Source organism: Bombyx mori, chromosome 27 (genome assembly GCF_030269925.1).
Source record: "Bombyx mori chromosome 27, ASM3026992v2".
Taxonomy (NCBI): Eukaryota; Metazoa; Arthropoda; class Insecta; order Lepidoptera; family Bombycidae; genus Bombyx; species Bombyx mori.
In genome coordinates, this window is record NC_085133.1 from 8,171,579 (window position 1) to 8,189,529 (window position 17,951).

At 40.0% G+C, this 17,951-nt stretch overlaps 1 protein-coding gene across 2 annotated transcripts; it reads right to left on the minus strand.

Moving 5' to 3' along the window:
- Positions 1-972: 972 nt before the first annotated feature.
- On the minus strand, positions 973-16,437 carry Scr-c (scavenger receptor type C). Of its 2 annotated transcripts, NM_001134915.1 has the most exon segments (13): positions 973-1,028; positions 1,031-1,186; positions 2,801-3,334; positions 4,440-4,562; positions 5,054-5,156; positions 5,159-5,164; positions 5,166-5,180; positions 7,357-7,528; positions 8,804-8,930; positions 9,917-10,093; positions 10,941-11,105; positions 11,991-12,158; positions 15,296-15,445. In NM_001134915.1, coding segments are annotated over 13 exon segments (1,860 nt in total). In that variant the 5' UTR covers positions 15,354-15,445.
- Between the last annotated feature and the right edge of the window lie 1,514 nt (positions 16,438-17,951).

The window sequence follows — 17,951 nt, forward strand, 5'->3', positions numbered from 1 at the left end:
AAAGACAAACAATATTTAATCTCAATTTGACAACAAACGTCAAGAACAAAAGTTTGACAATAAATAGTATGCATGCATGTGTGCGTCAAATACATGGTATGTAGTGTGTGTAATGTTTTCTTTATTGATTTAATGTAACTTTTATGCATTACTTTAAAAAAATATTAGCATTGTGCACTTCTTCTCTATATTCTCTATAAGTGTGGAAAATTTCATACTCCTCCGTCCGCGCAATTTTCGTAAAAAGGGATACAAAGTTTTTGCTTCACGTATTAATTATAATAATATATCTAGCAAACTCGCTGTACACGTATATACAAAATGAAACTGCCACTTTTATAAGTATGTGTGTTTTCTTATCTATCTATAGAATCATGAAAACTGATATTTTTTAAACACACAAACAATGGCACAGGAGTCTATCGTAATTTGGGTTCTGCCATTCACCTTTAGACGTGCGCTCTGGCATGGCTGCTTAGAAATAGGCAGGGCGGTTTTAACGCTTAACACCATGTGGGCAGTGAACTCGTGCTCCAATCTTAAAAATAATATCGCACATAAAGAGCTATAATTTCACTTATGAGATTCTTGTTAAAACTGAACTGAGTTTGAGAAAATCCATTTTTAATAGGCAGTTTTTTTTTGGTGTAGATGGGTGGACGACTTTTTTTTTAAATATTTCTTAGGTGGATGGACGAGCTCACAGCCTGGTGTTAAGTGGTTACTGGAGCCCATAGACATCTATAACGTAAATGCGCCACCCACCTTGAGATATAAGTTCTAAGGTCTCAAGTATAGTTACAACGGCTGCCCCACCCTTCAAGCCGAAACGCATTACTGCTTCACGCCAGGAATAGGCAGGGTGGTGGTACCTACCCGCGCGGACAATGCTTCTGAAAAATTACATAATTTGCATATAGCGATGTTATAGCACCGTATGTGCGATATGAAAATTACAGTGAAACACAGATGCTAGCTAAAATAGTTTATTTTAAAAGAACAGTTCAATCGTCCATATGGGCACTCAGATAGCGCACTTCAGGGTCATTCGCGATTTGACCTCTCAACCTTCTAACGATCATCATGCCGCCGTAACGTCGCCAAGCCACCACGGATCCGACCAACGCAAATACACAAAACAACACACCAACTATTATGCCAGACGTTTGCAGTGTTTTTGAGGCTCCTAAAAACAAACATGTTAACATAGAATTAGAACCATCAAAATTTTTTTTTATTGGCCTTGTAGGCAGACGATCATACGGCCCACCTGATGGAGAGTAGTTACCGTCGCCCATGGACTTCAGCAATGCCAGAGGCAGAGCCAAGCCGCTGCCTACCGCTTAATACTCTCCACAAGCCTCGTTTGAAGAAGGACATGTCATAGCGCTCGGGAAACACCGTGGAGGGGAGCTCATTCCATAGCCGGGTGGTGCGTGGCAAAAAAGATATCTGGAAACGCACTGTGGATGAACGCAGTTGCTCCTGGTAATATGGATGAACTCTACTCCGGTGGCGGGCGGTGCGATGGTAAAAACGAGATGCCGGTATCATCTCGAACATTTCCTCAGAGCACTCCCCATGGAACATACGGTACAAAATACAGAGGGAACCGAAGTCCCTCCGCAGACCCAGAGGTTCCAAATTTAACTTATTTTATTTAAAGGATCTTATTTTCTTTAATAGTTCGTTTATTAAGTCATAAATGATTTCATGGTCTTTACCAGACCGGAGGGACCTAGTGTCGAAAGCATAAGAAAACGAAATTCTTTAAATTGAGGTTAAACTTAATGACTCACTAGCCTATGCTCTGGAAACGGATAGATTCTATAATGATTTGCAACGATTTGTAACTGTTGCAAGCAAGCTATTTAAGCTACCATCAATGCGTTACAAATGTTTGGGTTCAACTGTTAGATTGTAAGAAAATTTAAATAAATAAATACACATAACCAAATCTTCTCTCTTATTATCAAGATGTTATTCAACATAACTTAATTCAAGTAGTATTTCAACAGTAATTAATAGACCGGACTGCTAAAAATGGCTTAAGATCTTCATCGTATTGTATGCGGCTAGCTTAATATTTAGCTTTAGTAGATTGGAGACATAAGAAAATAATAATACTCCTTGCTTGAAGACTCAAGTTTGGTTGATCCATCTGAGACATCCGCTTCGGTGTGTGTATATAATTAATATGTATATATGTGTGTATGTGTATATTATGTATATATATTTCACTGGATTGGTACATCGTGTGTAATTCGTTTCTAAATGATTCCACCCGATGGTTGTCTGGAAGAGATCGCTCTTAGCGATAAGGCCGCCAATTGTACTTTTTTTGTATTTAATGTTTCGCATTGTTTTTTTTGGTGTACAATAAATCTACTCTACTCTATGTTTTAATACAGCACGGGAACGTTTCACTATTTTGCCTAATTAGACTTGACGTACTGCCTTATGCAGTGACGGATTTAGGCTCGATGTCGCTCTGGGCCATGTTTATTGCGCCGAGCTTAATGCTAGAATAAATTTTATTAATTTTGATCCGATAATTTTATTTTAAATTTAGAAATAATCCTATATTTTTTTTCTTTATAAAAAGCAATTTGAACTCATTTTCAAGGGTACAGATTGTCTTTCTTCTATCGTCTTTAAATTTTGGCATTTCAAAAATTGTGCGTCTCCCCAAATCATGCCGTAAATCCATCACTGGCCTTATACCTCAAGATGGGCTTCAGCATACACTTTGTAACTAAAAATTAAGCCGATTAAACTGATAAGTGAAATGAAATTTTACCTTTCGATTTCTTCGCAACAAAAACGTCCACCGTCATCTTCTTGGTAAAAGACTGTTTTTCAGTAACCTTTTTGCTGGTACTAGCAGGTTTTACTGTAGTGCTGGATGTTAATTTTTTACTCCCAACTGTGGTCGAAGCGACAGACGTCACCTTACGAGTTGCACTCTTAGGTGTGATGGAACTGGACTGAGTCGTAGGCTTAAGGACCTTGGTGGTCTGTTTCTGGGATGGGCTAGAGGAACGTCTGGCTATGGTCGTTTTGGTACTGGTTTTTGGAGTTTTACTGACTGTGATAGTAGTGGTCCTTGTGGGAATAGTAGGAAAAGTCTTAGTACTGGTGGTAGTGGGAGTCGTAGGTTTGGGAGAAGCAGTAGTAGTGGTAGTTTTAGTTGAAAGTATAACAATGGGTTTGGGTGTAGTCGTCGTTGTGGTTGAAGTTGAAGTTGTAGCGTTGGTTGTAGAAGCTACTAGTTTCTGTGTTTGCGGTAATGCAACGGTCGAACCAGTTTCGGCAATCACTGTTGTTTCGGGATCTGTAAAAATAATGTAGGTCATAGTATGGAAGAAAGAGAGAAATACACCTATTCTTTTTTTAATTTTTTTTATTGCTTAGGTGTGTGGACGAGCTCACAGCCCACCTGGTGTTAAGTGGTTACTGGAGCCCATAGACATGTACAACGTAAATGCGCCACACACCTTGAGATATCGTTCTAAGGTCTCAGTATAGTTACAACGGCTGCCCCACCCTTCAAACCGAAACGCATTATTGCTTCACGGCAGAAATACGCAGGGCGGTGGTACCTACCCGTGCGGACTCACAAGAGGTCCTACCACCAGTAAAAACCATTATCCAACAAACCATATTCACCATTAGAGTTGATATATGACAATAGTGAGAGCATTATCAGAGGCGGCTTTGGTCCTATGGCGCAGAGTGTGGGCGCAATGGTGTAATGAAGTGACGGCCTCAGCGCTTTCAATAAACCTGTTACATTTGTTCCTATTCCTTTTTAACCCGTGCTTACTAAAGGGCGCTACGGTAATGATTGCACATGGGCAGTACTTGGGCTATATGCCTTAGATTATTACACAGGGACCACAGAGAGAAAGCCGAAAATTGTAGGTAGTCCTCAATTAAAATAATCGATTCATTTTCGGAATAAAGAGTACTTGAACATAATGAACAAAGTACCTATTCTTTTGCCAACCCAGAAATTATGTTTTACGCAATTATTAAGTAATATTATTTGTACTATAAAATAAGGCTTGCCGTATATTAAATGAGGCTAATTTGTGTATCTTTTTTAATTCTTGGATGAATGAACTAGGTCACCATCCATCCAGTGTTAAGTTACTGGAGCCCATAGACATCAACAACATAAATGCTCTCACTCACCTTGGAGATATAAGTTCCAACTCTCCGTTTCTACAGTACAATGCCACTCTTAACACACAGCTTCACAGCAGATGCTCATCCATCAGACAAAAACCACTTAATTTCAGGGAAGCTGACGTTAATTCACCCATTTAAAAATCCTTCAACCCTGAACGCATGGTCGCGCCATTATTGAATTACACTTCCAAAGCGCACTGTTTATGTAATATCAATTATTATATGTTACACGATCCGGTCGTTACCTTTTTCGATGCATAGATCTACGAAGTCTTGACAGCAGTAGCCATAGATGACGCAGTCTCCGTCGCAACCACAGCCTCTTGTGATAGTTATATTTTGGAAGCATCGACCGACGCAAGAGTCGGCTGAAACAAAGTATTCCTTACAAACACGACACACTGGGCGTTGCCGTAACAAAATTCAACTTATGATAGATAGATAGATTTATTGGTGGTAGGACCTCTTGTGAGTTCGCATGGGTAGGTACCACTGCCCTGCCTATTTCTGCCGTGAGGCAATAATGAGTTTCGGTTTGAAGGGTGTAGCAGCCGTTGAAACTATACTTGAGACCTTAGAACTGGTGGTAGAACCTCTTGTGAGCCCGCACGGGTAGGTACCACTACCCTGCCTATTTCTGCCGTGAAGCAATAATGCGTTTCGGTTTGAAGGGTTAGCCGTTGTAACTATACTGAGACTTTAGAACTTATATCTCAAGGTGGGTGGCGCATTTACGTCGTAGATATCTATAGGCTCCTGTGAACATTTAACACCAGGTCAACTGTGAGTTCGTCCACCCATCTAAGCAATAAAAAAAAGCATCGCTATTCTAGAATATGTGAATATTGTCCAAACTTACCTTTATAAGGAGAGGGGGTGATTGCATGCGCCGCTGCGTCTACGCACTTCTGTCCTCTCAACACGGAAATATCGTCAATAGCCAGGTCGCTCATGAAACTGGATCCTCGGATTCCTTCGATCACTATCTGTTATAATGCAATATAATACAATATCTTTATGCCGGTACGAGTAACGCCATCTGTCGTCAAATAACGAAAACGGATATCGAAACAACTGGAACATCTCTGAATGTTCCAGAATGTTCTGGAAATTTGTAGACATAGTCAAAAATACTGTATAGGCGTAGCATAGACGACACGTAGACAATTCAATTCGAGGCGAAGCAACGAACGAATCGCGTAAAGAAAGCGAAAAGATGAATTGTGATAGCGAAATCAACCATAATTATTATTGTCGTAATAACTAAATTGAGAATTAACTACATAGTATATCGGTGAAGGATTTTTTTATTTTTTCTGAGCCCTAGCTAGTAAAAACCTATGTTGTCTTTCTGTTTTTAATTTTATATTATTATTTATAGTATTGTTAAATCTCTATTAATATGTTATTGTAATGCATGCTGTGATTGCCTATAATTAGAGTTGCAGTTATCAATTGCTCTATGCATGTCAATGTTATTTTATGTCTTACTGTAAACCCTGTCGGTAATCCTTAAATAAATAAATAAATGGTTTCAGTTTTATCTCCTATTAATAATAATAATAATGTATTATGTATATAATATTAATTATGTAAGATTCTTCAAACGGAACGCAATATTAATATACTGGAGCTTAGTAACTGCACTGTGCATAAAATTTCATCATCTTAGATCTTACAGCCCAGGATGGGCCTTAGTCTGGTCTTCCTAGACTTCTCTATTCAGGGCTTTCTCTTTCCGGTTCTCTGGATATGTATAATCAGACGCATAAACGAACTACCATTAAGTTAATATTCGTATTCATTCGTATGTGTAACAAGAAAGTGAAGACTTATGTTTTTTACTGTTCTAATTTGGCATTACCTGTTGTCTAAGTATTTTTTTGCGTAGATAAAAGGATGAGTGCGCTGGCTGCGATGACTGCGACTCAATATTGGTTGGCAGTGAGTTATCCTGTATATATTAAACCTACCACGACCTACTATGACGTAGTCTCAAATTGCATAATAACACAGCTTTCTTGTGGTTTTTTTTCTGCCTATGCTGATAGCCTTGAGAGGCTTTTTCAGCGTTACCTTAACTAGTAGGTGAGCTCACGGGGCTCAAACCTGATGACGTTGCTAACACGAACCCTAGCAAGAGCAGTGCTTCGCAGAATCTACCACTGGATCGGAAACGCGACCCACTGAGAAGATCCGGCGAGAAACTCAGTGGGCTGTGTCTGTGGGTTAATTTACTCGTCGAGCCTCGCAAGCGACGGGCTCGACGACTACGATGACCGGTGCTTGAGGTACCTAAAAGCACAGTTAGTGGATTGTGAGAATATGTAATGATGTGTTTTAGGCGACGTCGACTGCTTTCCATTCGGTCCGCAGGATCGGGAATGTAGTTACCGGCGGCCACTTTCTTGTGTGTTAACGGTTAGCCACCACCGTGCCTATCTCTGACCTAAAGCAGTTTTGTTATTTTTATTTTTTATTGCTTAGATGGATGGACGAGCTCACAGCCCACCTGATGTTAAGTGGTTACTGGAGCCCATAGACATCTACAACGTAAATGCGCCACCCACCTCGAGATATAAGTTCTAAGGTCTCAGTATAGTTACAACGGCTACCCCACCCTTCGAACCGAAACGCATTACTGCTTCACGGCGGAAATAGGCGGGGTGGTGGTACCTACCCGTGCGGACTCCCAAGAGGTCCTACCACCAGTGATTACGCAAATTATAATTTTGCGGGCTTGATTTTTATTACACGATGTTATTCCTTCACCGTGGAAGTCAATCGTGAACATTTGTTGAGTACGTATTTCATTAGAAAAATTTGTACCCGCCTGCGGGATTCGAACACCGGTGCATCGCTTCATACGAATGCACCGGACGTCTTATCCTTTAGGTCACGACAACTTCTAAATGTTTTAAAATTGTTATGAAGCTGTTGTACTATAAAACTGAGACTTAGAACTTTTGCCTCAAAGTGGGTAGTGACTTTGTCGATGTCTATGGGTTCCGGTGACCACTTTTTGAAGATGGCTCACCCAATATATCCTATAAACGAAAAATGATTGCGCAGCTAATAAAAAGACGGTAGTAGTCGTGCTTGCTTACTGTAATACACTGTACCCCAAGTATGTCAGTTAAAAGTCTTCAAGACAAGCTTTACCTGAAAGTCTTCGTTAAAGTCCTTTAGTCGTGGAGCAGCGGAAAGCCAGAGGTCACCTTGTTCGCCCCACTTTTCAAAAATAATGTAATCCTTTCGCTGTTCCTCTGAAGCCAGCATCGTCATTAAATCGACGCTGTCCGGTTTTTGGTATACCCTAAGGCCTCCTAATGATCTGAAAGTTATTATTACTTTACTTACATACAGCACAAACAAAAATTTATCTATATATCTATACTAATATTATAAAGAGGAAAGATTTGTTTGTTTGTTTGTATTGAATTGGCTCCGAAACTACTGAATCGATTTAAAAAATTCTTTCACTGTTGGAAAGCTACGCTATCCCCGGGTGACATAGGCTATATTTATTATATTTTAAAAAAAATTGGGGATCCTTACTGAAAATCCAATGTGTAAAAAAATTACCTAAAATTCTTTACATCGCGTGCGCTACTTTCCGAGGGAAGCCAGGGCGAGCCGCTAGTATATATTTAAAAATGAACGAACGGCTGAACCGATTTGGCTAATTTTGGTCTTGAATTATTTGAGGAAGTCAAGATAAGGTTTAAAAGGTAGATAAATATGAAAACGCTCGGAATTAAAAAAAAAAAAACTTTGTTTGTCCTTTGATCTGTCCCCCGTCAGACGGATTCCTTTTGTTTGTTTTAAGTTTATTTTATACAAAAGTTTAGGTTTTTTATTTATCGATTGAGGCACTACGAAGTCTGCCGGGTCAGCTAGTTGAACATAAAAATTGCGTTAATCCGCTAATTAGCTAGTGACGTTGGTAGCGGCCTGATAATGCTCCTGGCATTGCTGACGTCCATGGGCGACAATAACCATTAAACATCAGTTGTGCCGTACACTCGTCTACCAACAAAGACAATAGAAGAATTAAATCAATATCTTAACGATATGTGTAGAACGTGATTTTCGTTGATATAATTAAAACGGTTTCAGTTTAATTTATTGGTTAATTACGGGTAGAAGTGAAAATTGACAGAATTCACGTGACTTCATTTCTTAACCGACTTCGAAAAATAAGGAGGCTCTATGTTCGAATTCATGTATATTTTAATCACGCTCATTAAAGCGTTCATTTGCGAACAGATTATGAAAATTCGGTACGGTATGATGTCCTCTTTACTGGTGATAGGACCTTATTACTGGTGGTAGGACCTCTCTTGTGAGTCCGCGCGGGTAGGTACCACCGCCCTGCCTATTTCTGACGTGAAGCAGTAATGCGTTTCGGTCTGAAGGGTAGGGCACCCGTTGTAACTATACTGAGATCATATAACTTATATCTCAAGGTGGGTGGCGCATTTACGTTGTAGATGTCTATGGCCTCCAGTAACCACTTAACACCAGGTGGGCTGTGAGCTCGTCCATCCATCTAAGAAATATAAAAAAAAAGTATTCTCTTATGTATGCGAAATAAGTTCCAATTTACCTTCCATACATGTGATAATAAAGCTGAAAACATCCGTCCTTCGCTATGGCCGAATCGTAAATCGGCGATAAAAGTCGGGCTGTATCGTTAATGAAACGCCCAGTACTCTCGATATACATGAAATGGCCTGAAATGGGAAGATTCGATGCAGTTTCAACCATGTCAGTTGCACGTCATTACGGATCCTCCCGATCCATTAACGGTGCTTTTAGGCACCACAAGCACCGGTCAGCGTCCTCGTCGAACCCGTCGCTTGCGACGAAGGGCTCGACGAGCGAATTAACCCATAGACACAGCCCGCTAAGTTTCTCGCCGGATCTTCTCAGTGGGTCGCGTTTCCGATCCGGTGGTAGATTCTGTGAAGCACTGCTCTTGCTAGGGTCAGTGTTAGCAACACTCCGGTTCGAGCCCCGTGAGCTCACGTTAGGGTGAAGCTGAAATAGCCTCTCAAGGCTATCAGCATAGGTAGGAAAAAAAAAACATGTCAGTTGCAGCCGTCAAACGCGAATACACAAGAGGTCGAAAGTCGTATATCTCTAGTTATCAAATACGACGAAAGACTCGCGTTTAACTTAAGCCATAAACAAACTGAGTTTCTCGCCGGACTTTCTCAGTGAGTCGCGATTCCGATCCGGTGGTAGATTCAGTGACGCACCGCTACTGTTAGGGCTAGTGTTAGCAATTTCCCTCAGGCTGAGCTCACCTATCAAGCCACACGTAGCTGGAATAGATTGAGACCTCGAAGCAAAAGGTTTGATTGGAGAAATAAAACCAGGAATTCATCATTTAAAATTGCCGTTGATTCTAACGTGAACATCTGACATAAATGTGGTTCTCAGCGCTAATGGATTTCAATAAAAGTCTGTTAAGGGCTCGCCGATTATTAAATAGATTTATAATACCCTCAAAAGCACTAAAGATACTTCTGTAGTTTTGTTTTTTCATGGATTCATCTTCATAATGAATATTTCACCAAGTTAGCAAAAAACCCGTAATCTATTTGTACAGTTTGGTATATTTTTTTCTTCATCTCCATCAGTTCAGTGATCCACTGCTGGCCCCTCGCAATTGAACTTCGAGTTAAACTTAAGCAGCTTAAACATTAATACATACCCTTTCCTCTGGAGCCGTACGTGTGATCAAACCACGGTCCGGTAAGCGTAAAGGAGCTCGGAGTTTTCGTGTTCAGTCGCTTCCAATCGAAATCGTGGAACTCGTCCTGTATCCAACCGCAGAGGTCCTCTTCGAAGTCGCAACTGTACTTGATCGTTGTTACGTTGTTGTTCATCTCTACAATCGTATAGAAACAGGTTGTGATCACTGCGTACCTTAAAGAAAATCTTGTAACGCGCAATGCGAGATCAGTGTGCTTAGTTAGACCAAATAGACGCCTTTGAAATGTGGAGCTGGAGAAAAATGCTACAGATTCCGTGGACCGCCTTTCGCACCAACGTGTCGATTCTGAGAGAGTTTAGTATAAAAACTAGAGTATCCACTATATATCCCGGTGGTACTTATTGTGGGCCCGCATGGTTAGGTAAAAATCCTGTTAATACTGCAGCGATGGACTACCGTTGCAGTAATAGGGAGACTGGGACCTCATGCAGCGTTCACGTGACGCTTATGAGGCTATCGAGTAACAGCTGGCTCTTGAACTGGAAGGTTTTGGCCTTTCCCCTCGTATCTCACATTTCCTGCGCGCTCTCCAGGCAGGGGAACCTCGTAGGGGGTTCCCCGTAAAATGAAGAATAGTGTCTTAACTTATTCACCTCACCTCATTATCTCACCTAATGCATTTAAAAAAATGTGATATGCTTAAAATTTTTTTTTTTACTTGTGGTAGTACCTCCTGTGAGTCCGCACGGGTAGGTACCACCGCCCTGCCTATTTCTGCCGTGAAGCAGTAATGCGTTTCGGTTTGAAGGGCGAGATAGCCGTTGTAACTATACTTGAGACCTTAGAACTTATATCTCAAGGTAGGTGGCACATTTACATTGTAGATGTCCATGGGCTCCAGTAACCACTTAACACCAGGTAGACTGTGAGCTCGTCCACTCATCTAAGCAATAAAAAAAATATTTACGTGAAATAGTTGAGAGAGAGAGAGAGCCGTATAGTTGTTTCGCAATTAACTCACCAACGCATTTAGGCGCAGTGCTATTCCATCTGTATCCGTTGCAGTATAACACTTCTGAACCCTCTAATCTGTAGTTCGGGAGGCAGAACGTCATGAGCCAAGCGCCATCGTGATGCGTCATCTGAATTCCATTCGTTATAGGTGGCAATTTAGGGCAGCCTGATTCTGAAAAATTATGTGAAAATGATTATTTCCCTGTTCTAACCATCGGTAATGTTATATATAAGATATTTGAAGTCGTCGTGGGCTAAGGGATAAGACGTCCGGTGCATTCGTGTTGAGCGATGCACCGATGTTCGAATCTCAGACGGGTACCAATTTTTCTAATGAAATACGTACTCAACAAATATGTTCACGATTGACTTCCACGGTGAAGGAATAACATCGTGTAATAAAAATGAAACCCGCAAAATTATAATTTGCGCAATTACTGGTGGTAGGACCTCTTGTGAGTACGCGCGGGTGGGTACCACCGCCCTGCCTATTTCTGCCGTGAAGCAGTAATGCGTTTCGGTTTGAAGGGTGGGGCAGCCGTTGTAACTATACTGAGACCTTTGAACTTATATCTCAAGGTGGGTGGCGCATTTACGTTGTGGCTGTCTATGGGCTCCAGTAACCACTTAGCACCAGGTGGGCTGTGAGCTCGTCCACCCATCTAAGCAATAAAAATAAAATTCATATAACATACAGATTACACGGCTACCCGAGGCTCCTAGACAATTACTGGTATTATTGTATATAGAAAATATTTGACATTAGTCAGCATAGAGACTTATCAGGCTCTAGAGGCTATAGACATAGAGGCTATATGACTATATAAAATGAATTACAACTTAACATATTCTAGGGGAACTGCATTTAGAAATTTAATTTGAACTTTGCGATTAAAGAATGGTAGAATGTAGAAAGATGAAACTGGCCATATAGTATTCTTCTTCAACTCGTGTCCACCCAATGCTGAGTGTAGGTCTCCTCGAATGCACACAATTTTTTTATATTCTATAGTATGTTTATTAGCAAATTTTAAATACTCTCACTCAGGGTACTCACTAACACAGACCGGCAGCTGCTCCTCCCAACGCCCCATTCGACATATAGAGTATTTGTTCCCAACCAATTTATATCTAGGGTTACATACGAACTTCACGATTCTGGACTTAGTTCGCAATCTAGCTTTGCCATGCTGTAGATATGGGTAAGGACATCTTAGAGCGAATTCTGCAAAAGAAACAATTTCTTTATATGTACAGGCTGTGATTTGGAATCTTGAAACGAAAGAATTTTGAATCATTTTTGTCTATGACACGAATTCATAATGAGCACGCGGGGATACGTACTACAACCTTGCCTATTTCTGCCGCGAAAAATACCCGTTTGAAGGGCAGTCGTTGTATTATAGAACCGAGATTAATTGACTCATGTCTCAAGGAGGGTGGCGCCATTTTCGTTGTCGACATGGGCTACGGAACAGTTAATACTAAATGCGCCACGAATGCCTTCACCCGTTAACGCAATAAATACATAAAAAGTAATTTTAAAATTCGTCAAAATTCCCAGAGACCCACTTGATGTTAAACAGCTATATTTTGCGAGATTTTTTTTTGTGTGTGCAATTAGCAAAAAAATTCAAACGAATTCTATATGATTCCATGACTTTATTATCGTGTTATGTATTAATAAAATGAACTGTCTGTTTTTATCAACCGGACGCACGCTCTGAGTATGTCCTCGTGGAATGTTTCCGTTCGGTCCACGGGAATGGCGTAGGCAGAGAGCACAAGCTTACAAACTTTGCTTCTTTATTTGCCTATCTATCTGTCGCCTTAAAGGGCTATACTGGCTTTACCGTGATTAGGGGCCAATCTCACCGGTATTGGCCTGAAGGACTTTGCTAACACTAGTCCTAGCAAGAGCAGTGCTTCGTTGAATCTGCTACCAAATCGAAATCCCACTGAGAAGATCCGACGTGAAACTCAACGGGCTGTGTCTATGGGTTAAATTGCACCGAGAGTGGATCGGGAGGATCCTAAAAGACATGTCTAAGGCCAGAAACTTGCAACCTACCAACGACATACAGTAACTCTGCGTCAATGTGCTTTATTTTAACACAGAAGTTGCTTCTTTATTTGTAGGCGAACAACCTCACGATCTGGCGTTATACGCTACGATTATAGGTATCACAACAAGAACGCGATCATAAACCTTGGTATAACTTCATTAGTTTAATACAAGTGTGCCTAAACGTGATCACGAACAACAAAAGAGAAATAGCATGGAATAATTAAATTAAAGACCCGTAAAGCTCATTAATTTGCTTAAATACGGCCGTCTTGGAAGAAGACACGGGTCGGTAGGTAACTAGAGTTCAATTCTTAGCAGTAGACAGCGGGTTTGTGTCCCTGGCATTGCCATGGTGAGCCGTATCCTCAGTCGTCTACATAAAAGGACATTTAAAAAGAAAGAGAAGGATGTTTCTAGACCATGAACGCCACTTAATTAAATCAACTTTTAACCCTATGGCTTCCCTGCAGGTCACAGGTGGTCTACGCGGCGCACTGAAGTAGTTATGTAGATTTCTGTTACTAAACAGCGTCTGGATTGCCTAACTTTGCCTTCTTTTGTTTATTAAGTATGTTATAGTCTTTCAGGACTCTTAGAAATAGATTCATTCTCAGGTTATTCGTATTCGTTTTTTCCAGAGTCTACTAGATATTTGAAGAAGCTAATGGTGACTGGCAAGGTAAACGGAAGAAGACCACGAGGTAGAGGCCCGACACGTTGGACTGACCAGATCCGCACTACCCTCGACACTACAGCTCACGATGCTCTACACTCGGCGGCAGATAGAGGCAAATGGCGTGGAATAGTCCGTAATAAACTCTTGTTGCGAGGAGGTGGTCACGCCCTTGAGTATTGAGGAAACCGAAGCAAGAAGAAGAAGAATTAGATGTTTGGGCGTCTTTGTAACAGAAATCGACATAATTACTTCAGTGCGCCGCGTAGGGCACGGGTGACCTACATGACAGTCAACGTGTTGATGTTTAATCTTGTGCTAATTCTTCATATAAAAAGTCGATGATTAACACCACGATCGTCCGCTACCACGAAAACTCTCTATATCCGAAAGTCGTAAATAATATTATGACAGTAAAGAAACGCGAAATTAAACCGTAAAATTAATTTAAATTATATGTCCACGACTCGTCGCTACTCCATTAAAATACTATGTTTCCACAGAACTATACAAATAGTTAGAACTATACAAATAGATAAAATTCTTCGTAATATCAAAATAACATCCACCAGCTCTTTTGAATGACTCGGTGGTGTAGTAGTTAGCGCTACTGTTGCTATAGGGTCATGGGTTCGATTCCCACATCGAGCAAACATTCGCGTGATGAACTGGTTCGTTGGCTCTTTGTCTGAATCTTTATTATCTATTTATGTATATATTTAAACGTATACAAGTATCTATGTCAGTCTCTAGTACCCATAAGACTGGGAATCTTAAATTAGGCCCGGATGACCGTGCGTGATTTGTTATTATTATTAATAACTTTTTAATAAATTTATATTGTTATAAGGAGTGATTTTGGGTACATTTATATATAAATAATATTAGGGTTTCGTCCAAAACAATTAAAGACCTCTTGTGAGTCCGTGCGGATAGGTACCACCACCCTGCCTATTTCTGCCGTGAAGCAGTAATGCCTTTCGGTTTGAAGGGTGGGGCAGCCATTATAACTATACTGGAGACCTTAGAACTTATATCTCAAGGTGGGTGATCTATCTAAGCAATAAAAAAATGAAAAATAAATTGTCGAAGAATTCGATACGAATAGTTCTCAATAAAATAGGTATTAATGTCAGACAAGCAAAGCTGGGTTTAACTATTATTATAAGAATATCGATTGCTGCGTTAATCTAGCTAGTCGATTCTTTAATTTTTCCTCGTCAAGTGTAATTCCGACCACCGTAACGCAGGGGAATTGTCTAGTTTGGGGTAGCAACCCTAGTTGCAACTTACGGTAGGTATTAAACCATTTATCCGTTCCCTAGGCTTATTCTAATTTTTCTGAAGCATATAAGCTTTACTGTATAGTTTTTCGACGAGCTTATCAGTTCGGTTATCCAAGTTCCTAATCAATCATCAGATCATCTCTTCAGTATTCTATAATTAGATCTTCTATAGAAATATTCAAGAATGACGAGACATTAGTTTTTCAATAGAATGAAACTTAAACACTCAATTAATTACTTTGACAAATGCATTTTTATTGTACAGCACATCTATATACACGCACACACTTATAATTATATATATAAAGAGAAAAAATTGTTTAAATTTTACTCACGGGCCTCGATATAACAAAAAAACATTAACGATAAAATACACTTATATAATAAATTCATGTTTCACTTCTTTTTTTTAAAGTTTTGTTCAAAATTATTTTTTTATATAATTTAATCCGTTCATGTCATTTCCGAATTTAGACTTAACTATTCGCGGTGTCAGAACATTTTCAAATGCCTTTTAGTTGATTTCGATGTGCTTGTGTAGGGTCGGTCAAAGATTATAATAATTCAGATGGGTTACTCAATAGCAGTAAGAATTTATTATTGTTTAAGTAATTTTTGGACATAAATAAGTAATTTCATTAACAGTTTGGCTATTTTTAAACCAAAACTGCTCGACAAAAGACACCAGTAGCGTGATGGTGCCTACCACTAAAAACCACTACCACTAAATATTGTTTTACTTATAGCTTTTTCAAATTGCTTTTTATCACACGATGCATATTCTTTCGTCGTGGAAGTTGTTCGTGAAAGTGTGTTAGGTACTCACATATCTATTTAATCCAGTGTAAATTACGTATGGGTAAATCCCTCTGTAAGATTTGAGACATAAGTTACAGCATAGACGCCTATCGACTTGGACCGCTTAATTTGTAATTTTTTTTATTAAGTTTATTGTACGCAAGTGGAATATAGTTATAACCAACTGGAATGCAGAGTCAACGGTCTCGATTGAGCCCGAAAAGCGGCTATCGTCTCGTTACATTGCGGGTTCGCGTAACGTTAAATGGCAAGTAATTTAATTCCCTTTTAGTTTTGAAGACAGTTCCGATACCTACACGAAGTTTTTCATTCGGAGTTCCAGGGACTCGATGCAAAAATCACAACATTTTATTCAGGTCGACAAGCAAGCATATGCTTATTACCTTTTTTTTCCAATAGAATTGAGACTAATTTTATGTTTTAAACTAGACGATGACACTTCAGTTATACTGATAGATTGAGATATATTGTAGAGAATAGATTGAGTCATTAGTTTTATTTATTTATTTACAACAATAAAAAAATGTTACCCCTGCTAATTTCTAATCATATTATAAACTTAAGTATAGTAAAGTTGTACAACTGTTTGTAACGCCTATTATGTATTCACTAAGTAAAGTATAGTTGTATACAAAAATAATAAAATCGATATACATTTAGAAAATATAAACAATTTATATTTCTATTTTTTATCTTTATAAACTTATTTAAAAATTTAGCAGTCAGTATTCTTTATACAGTCGTCGTCTATTCTGGCTTTATTCTTTGACACAAACGCTTCTGTACTATCAGAGGAAGCGGACTTTCCACTGATGTTTCAATGAATACTATCAAGACCGTACATGGTATTTGTACAAACAGATTAGAATATTGCTAAATTATATCTTATCTCAAAAATCCTAAAACGAAACAAAAAGGGGATGAATCATGTCACAATCAACGATACATACTTTTGGTACGAGTAATTCTTTGTCAAAAAAACAGAGAGAAATTTTCTAATGGCGACGTAGTAATTCGCGCCCGTCTTCTGTGTACATATTGCGAGTTTTTTAACTTCAGAGTTCACTTAAATTTTTGTGGAGTTTGTGGAACAGCTTCCCTTCATTTGCCGCTAGAGTCATGCTTTTTGGTCGTACGCCAAAGCTGTAGAAGGAAACTTTTGCAGGTCTAGTCTCCCAACACTGCGCACTGGTACTGGCGGTAGGATCTCTTGTGAATCTGCACGGGTAGGTACCACCACCCCGTGAAGCAGTAATGCTTTTCGGTTTGAAGGGTGGGGCAGCGTTTGTAACTATACTGAGACCTTATATATTATTTCAAGGTGGGTGGCGCATTTACTTTGTTGATGCCTATGGGCTTCAGTAACCACTTAACACCAGGTGGGCTGTGAGTTCGTCCACCCATCTAAGCAATAAAAAAATTAAAAAAAGTCCGATGACAGTCCGGCTCATAGTGCAAAAGAGAAGGCTGACCTTCTGGTCAAAGTATTCGCCTCAAGCTCAACTACAGACGACGGGTGTGGCACACCACCAAACATCCCTTGGTGTGATAGCTCTTTGCCGGAGATCTGCTACACACAGTGTTCAGTCAGGCGGGAGCTCCGGGTCCTGAACGTCCATAAGTCGAGTGGGCCAGGTTGCACCCCTACAGTGGTTTTAAAAATGTGTGCCTCTAAGCTGACACCTACGCTAACGTGTCTGTATCGTCTCTCGTATAGTACTAATAGGGTTTCGTTTTCATGGAAGACTGGATCTCCCACCCTATCCCTAAGAAGGGGGACTGATCGGATCCATCGAGGTATAGGCCTATTGCGATAACTTCCTTGCTTTTCAAGGTGATGGAACAAATGTGCAACTCCTGAAGTATCTTGAGGATCGCCAGTTGATCAGTGACCAGTCAGTGACCGATAGTACGGCTTCCGTCACGGTCACTCAGCTGGCGATCTTTTTGTATACCTTACTCATAGGTGTGCTGAAGCCTTGGAAAGCAAGGGCTAGGCTTTCGCTGTAGGTAAGCCTTGATATAGGGGAGGCCTTTGACAGGGTCTAGCATAGGGCACTTCTGTCGAAGTTACCATCTTACAGAATCCCCGAGAAACTTTGGAAATGGATCACTAGCTTTTTGGATGGACGGAGCGTCATGGTCGTTGTAGACGGTTGCTGCTCCAATACC

Excerpts from the sequence above, each read along its gene's own strand:
- Scr-c (XM_062676378.1), bottom strand. The coding sequence starts at position 15,353 with ATGAATTTATTATATAAGTGTATTTTATCGTTAATGTTTTTTTGTTAT. Across the intron at positions 12,159-15,295 it reads TTTTTGTTATATCGAGGCCC|AATTCGCTCTAAGATGTCCT; the intron begins GTGAGTAAAATT and ends TTTCTTTTGCAG. Across the intron at positions 1,187-2,800 it reads TGTTGCGAAGAAATCGAAAG|GAGCCTCAAAAACACTGCAA; the intron begins GTAAAATTTCAT and ends GTTTGTTTTTAG.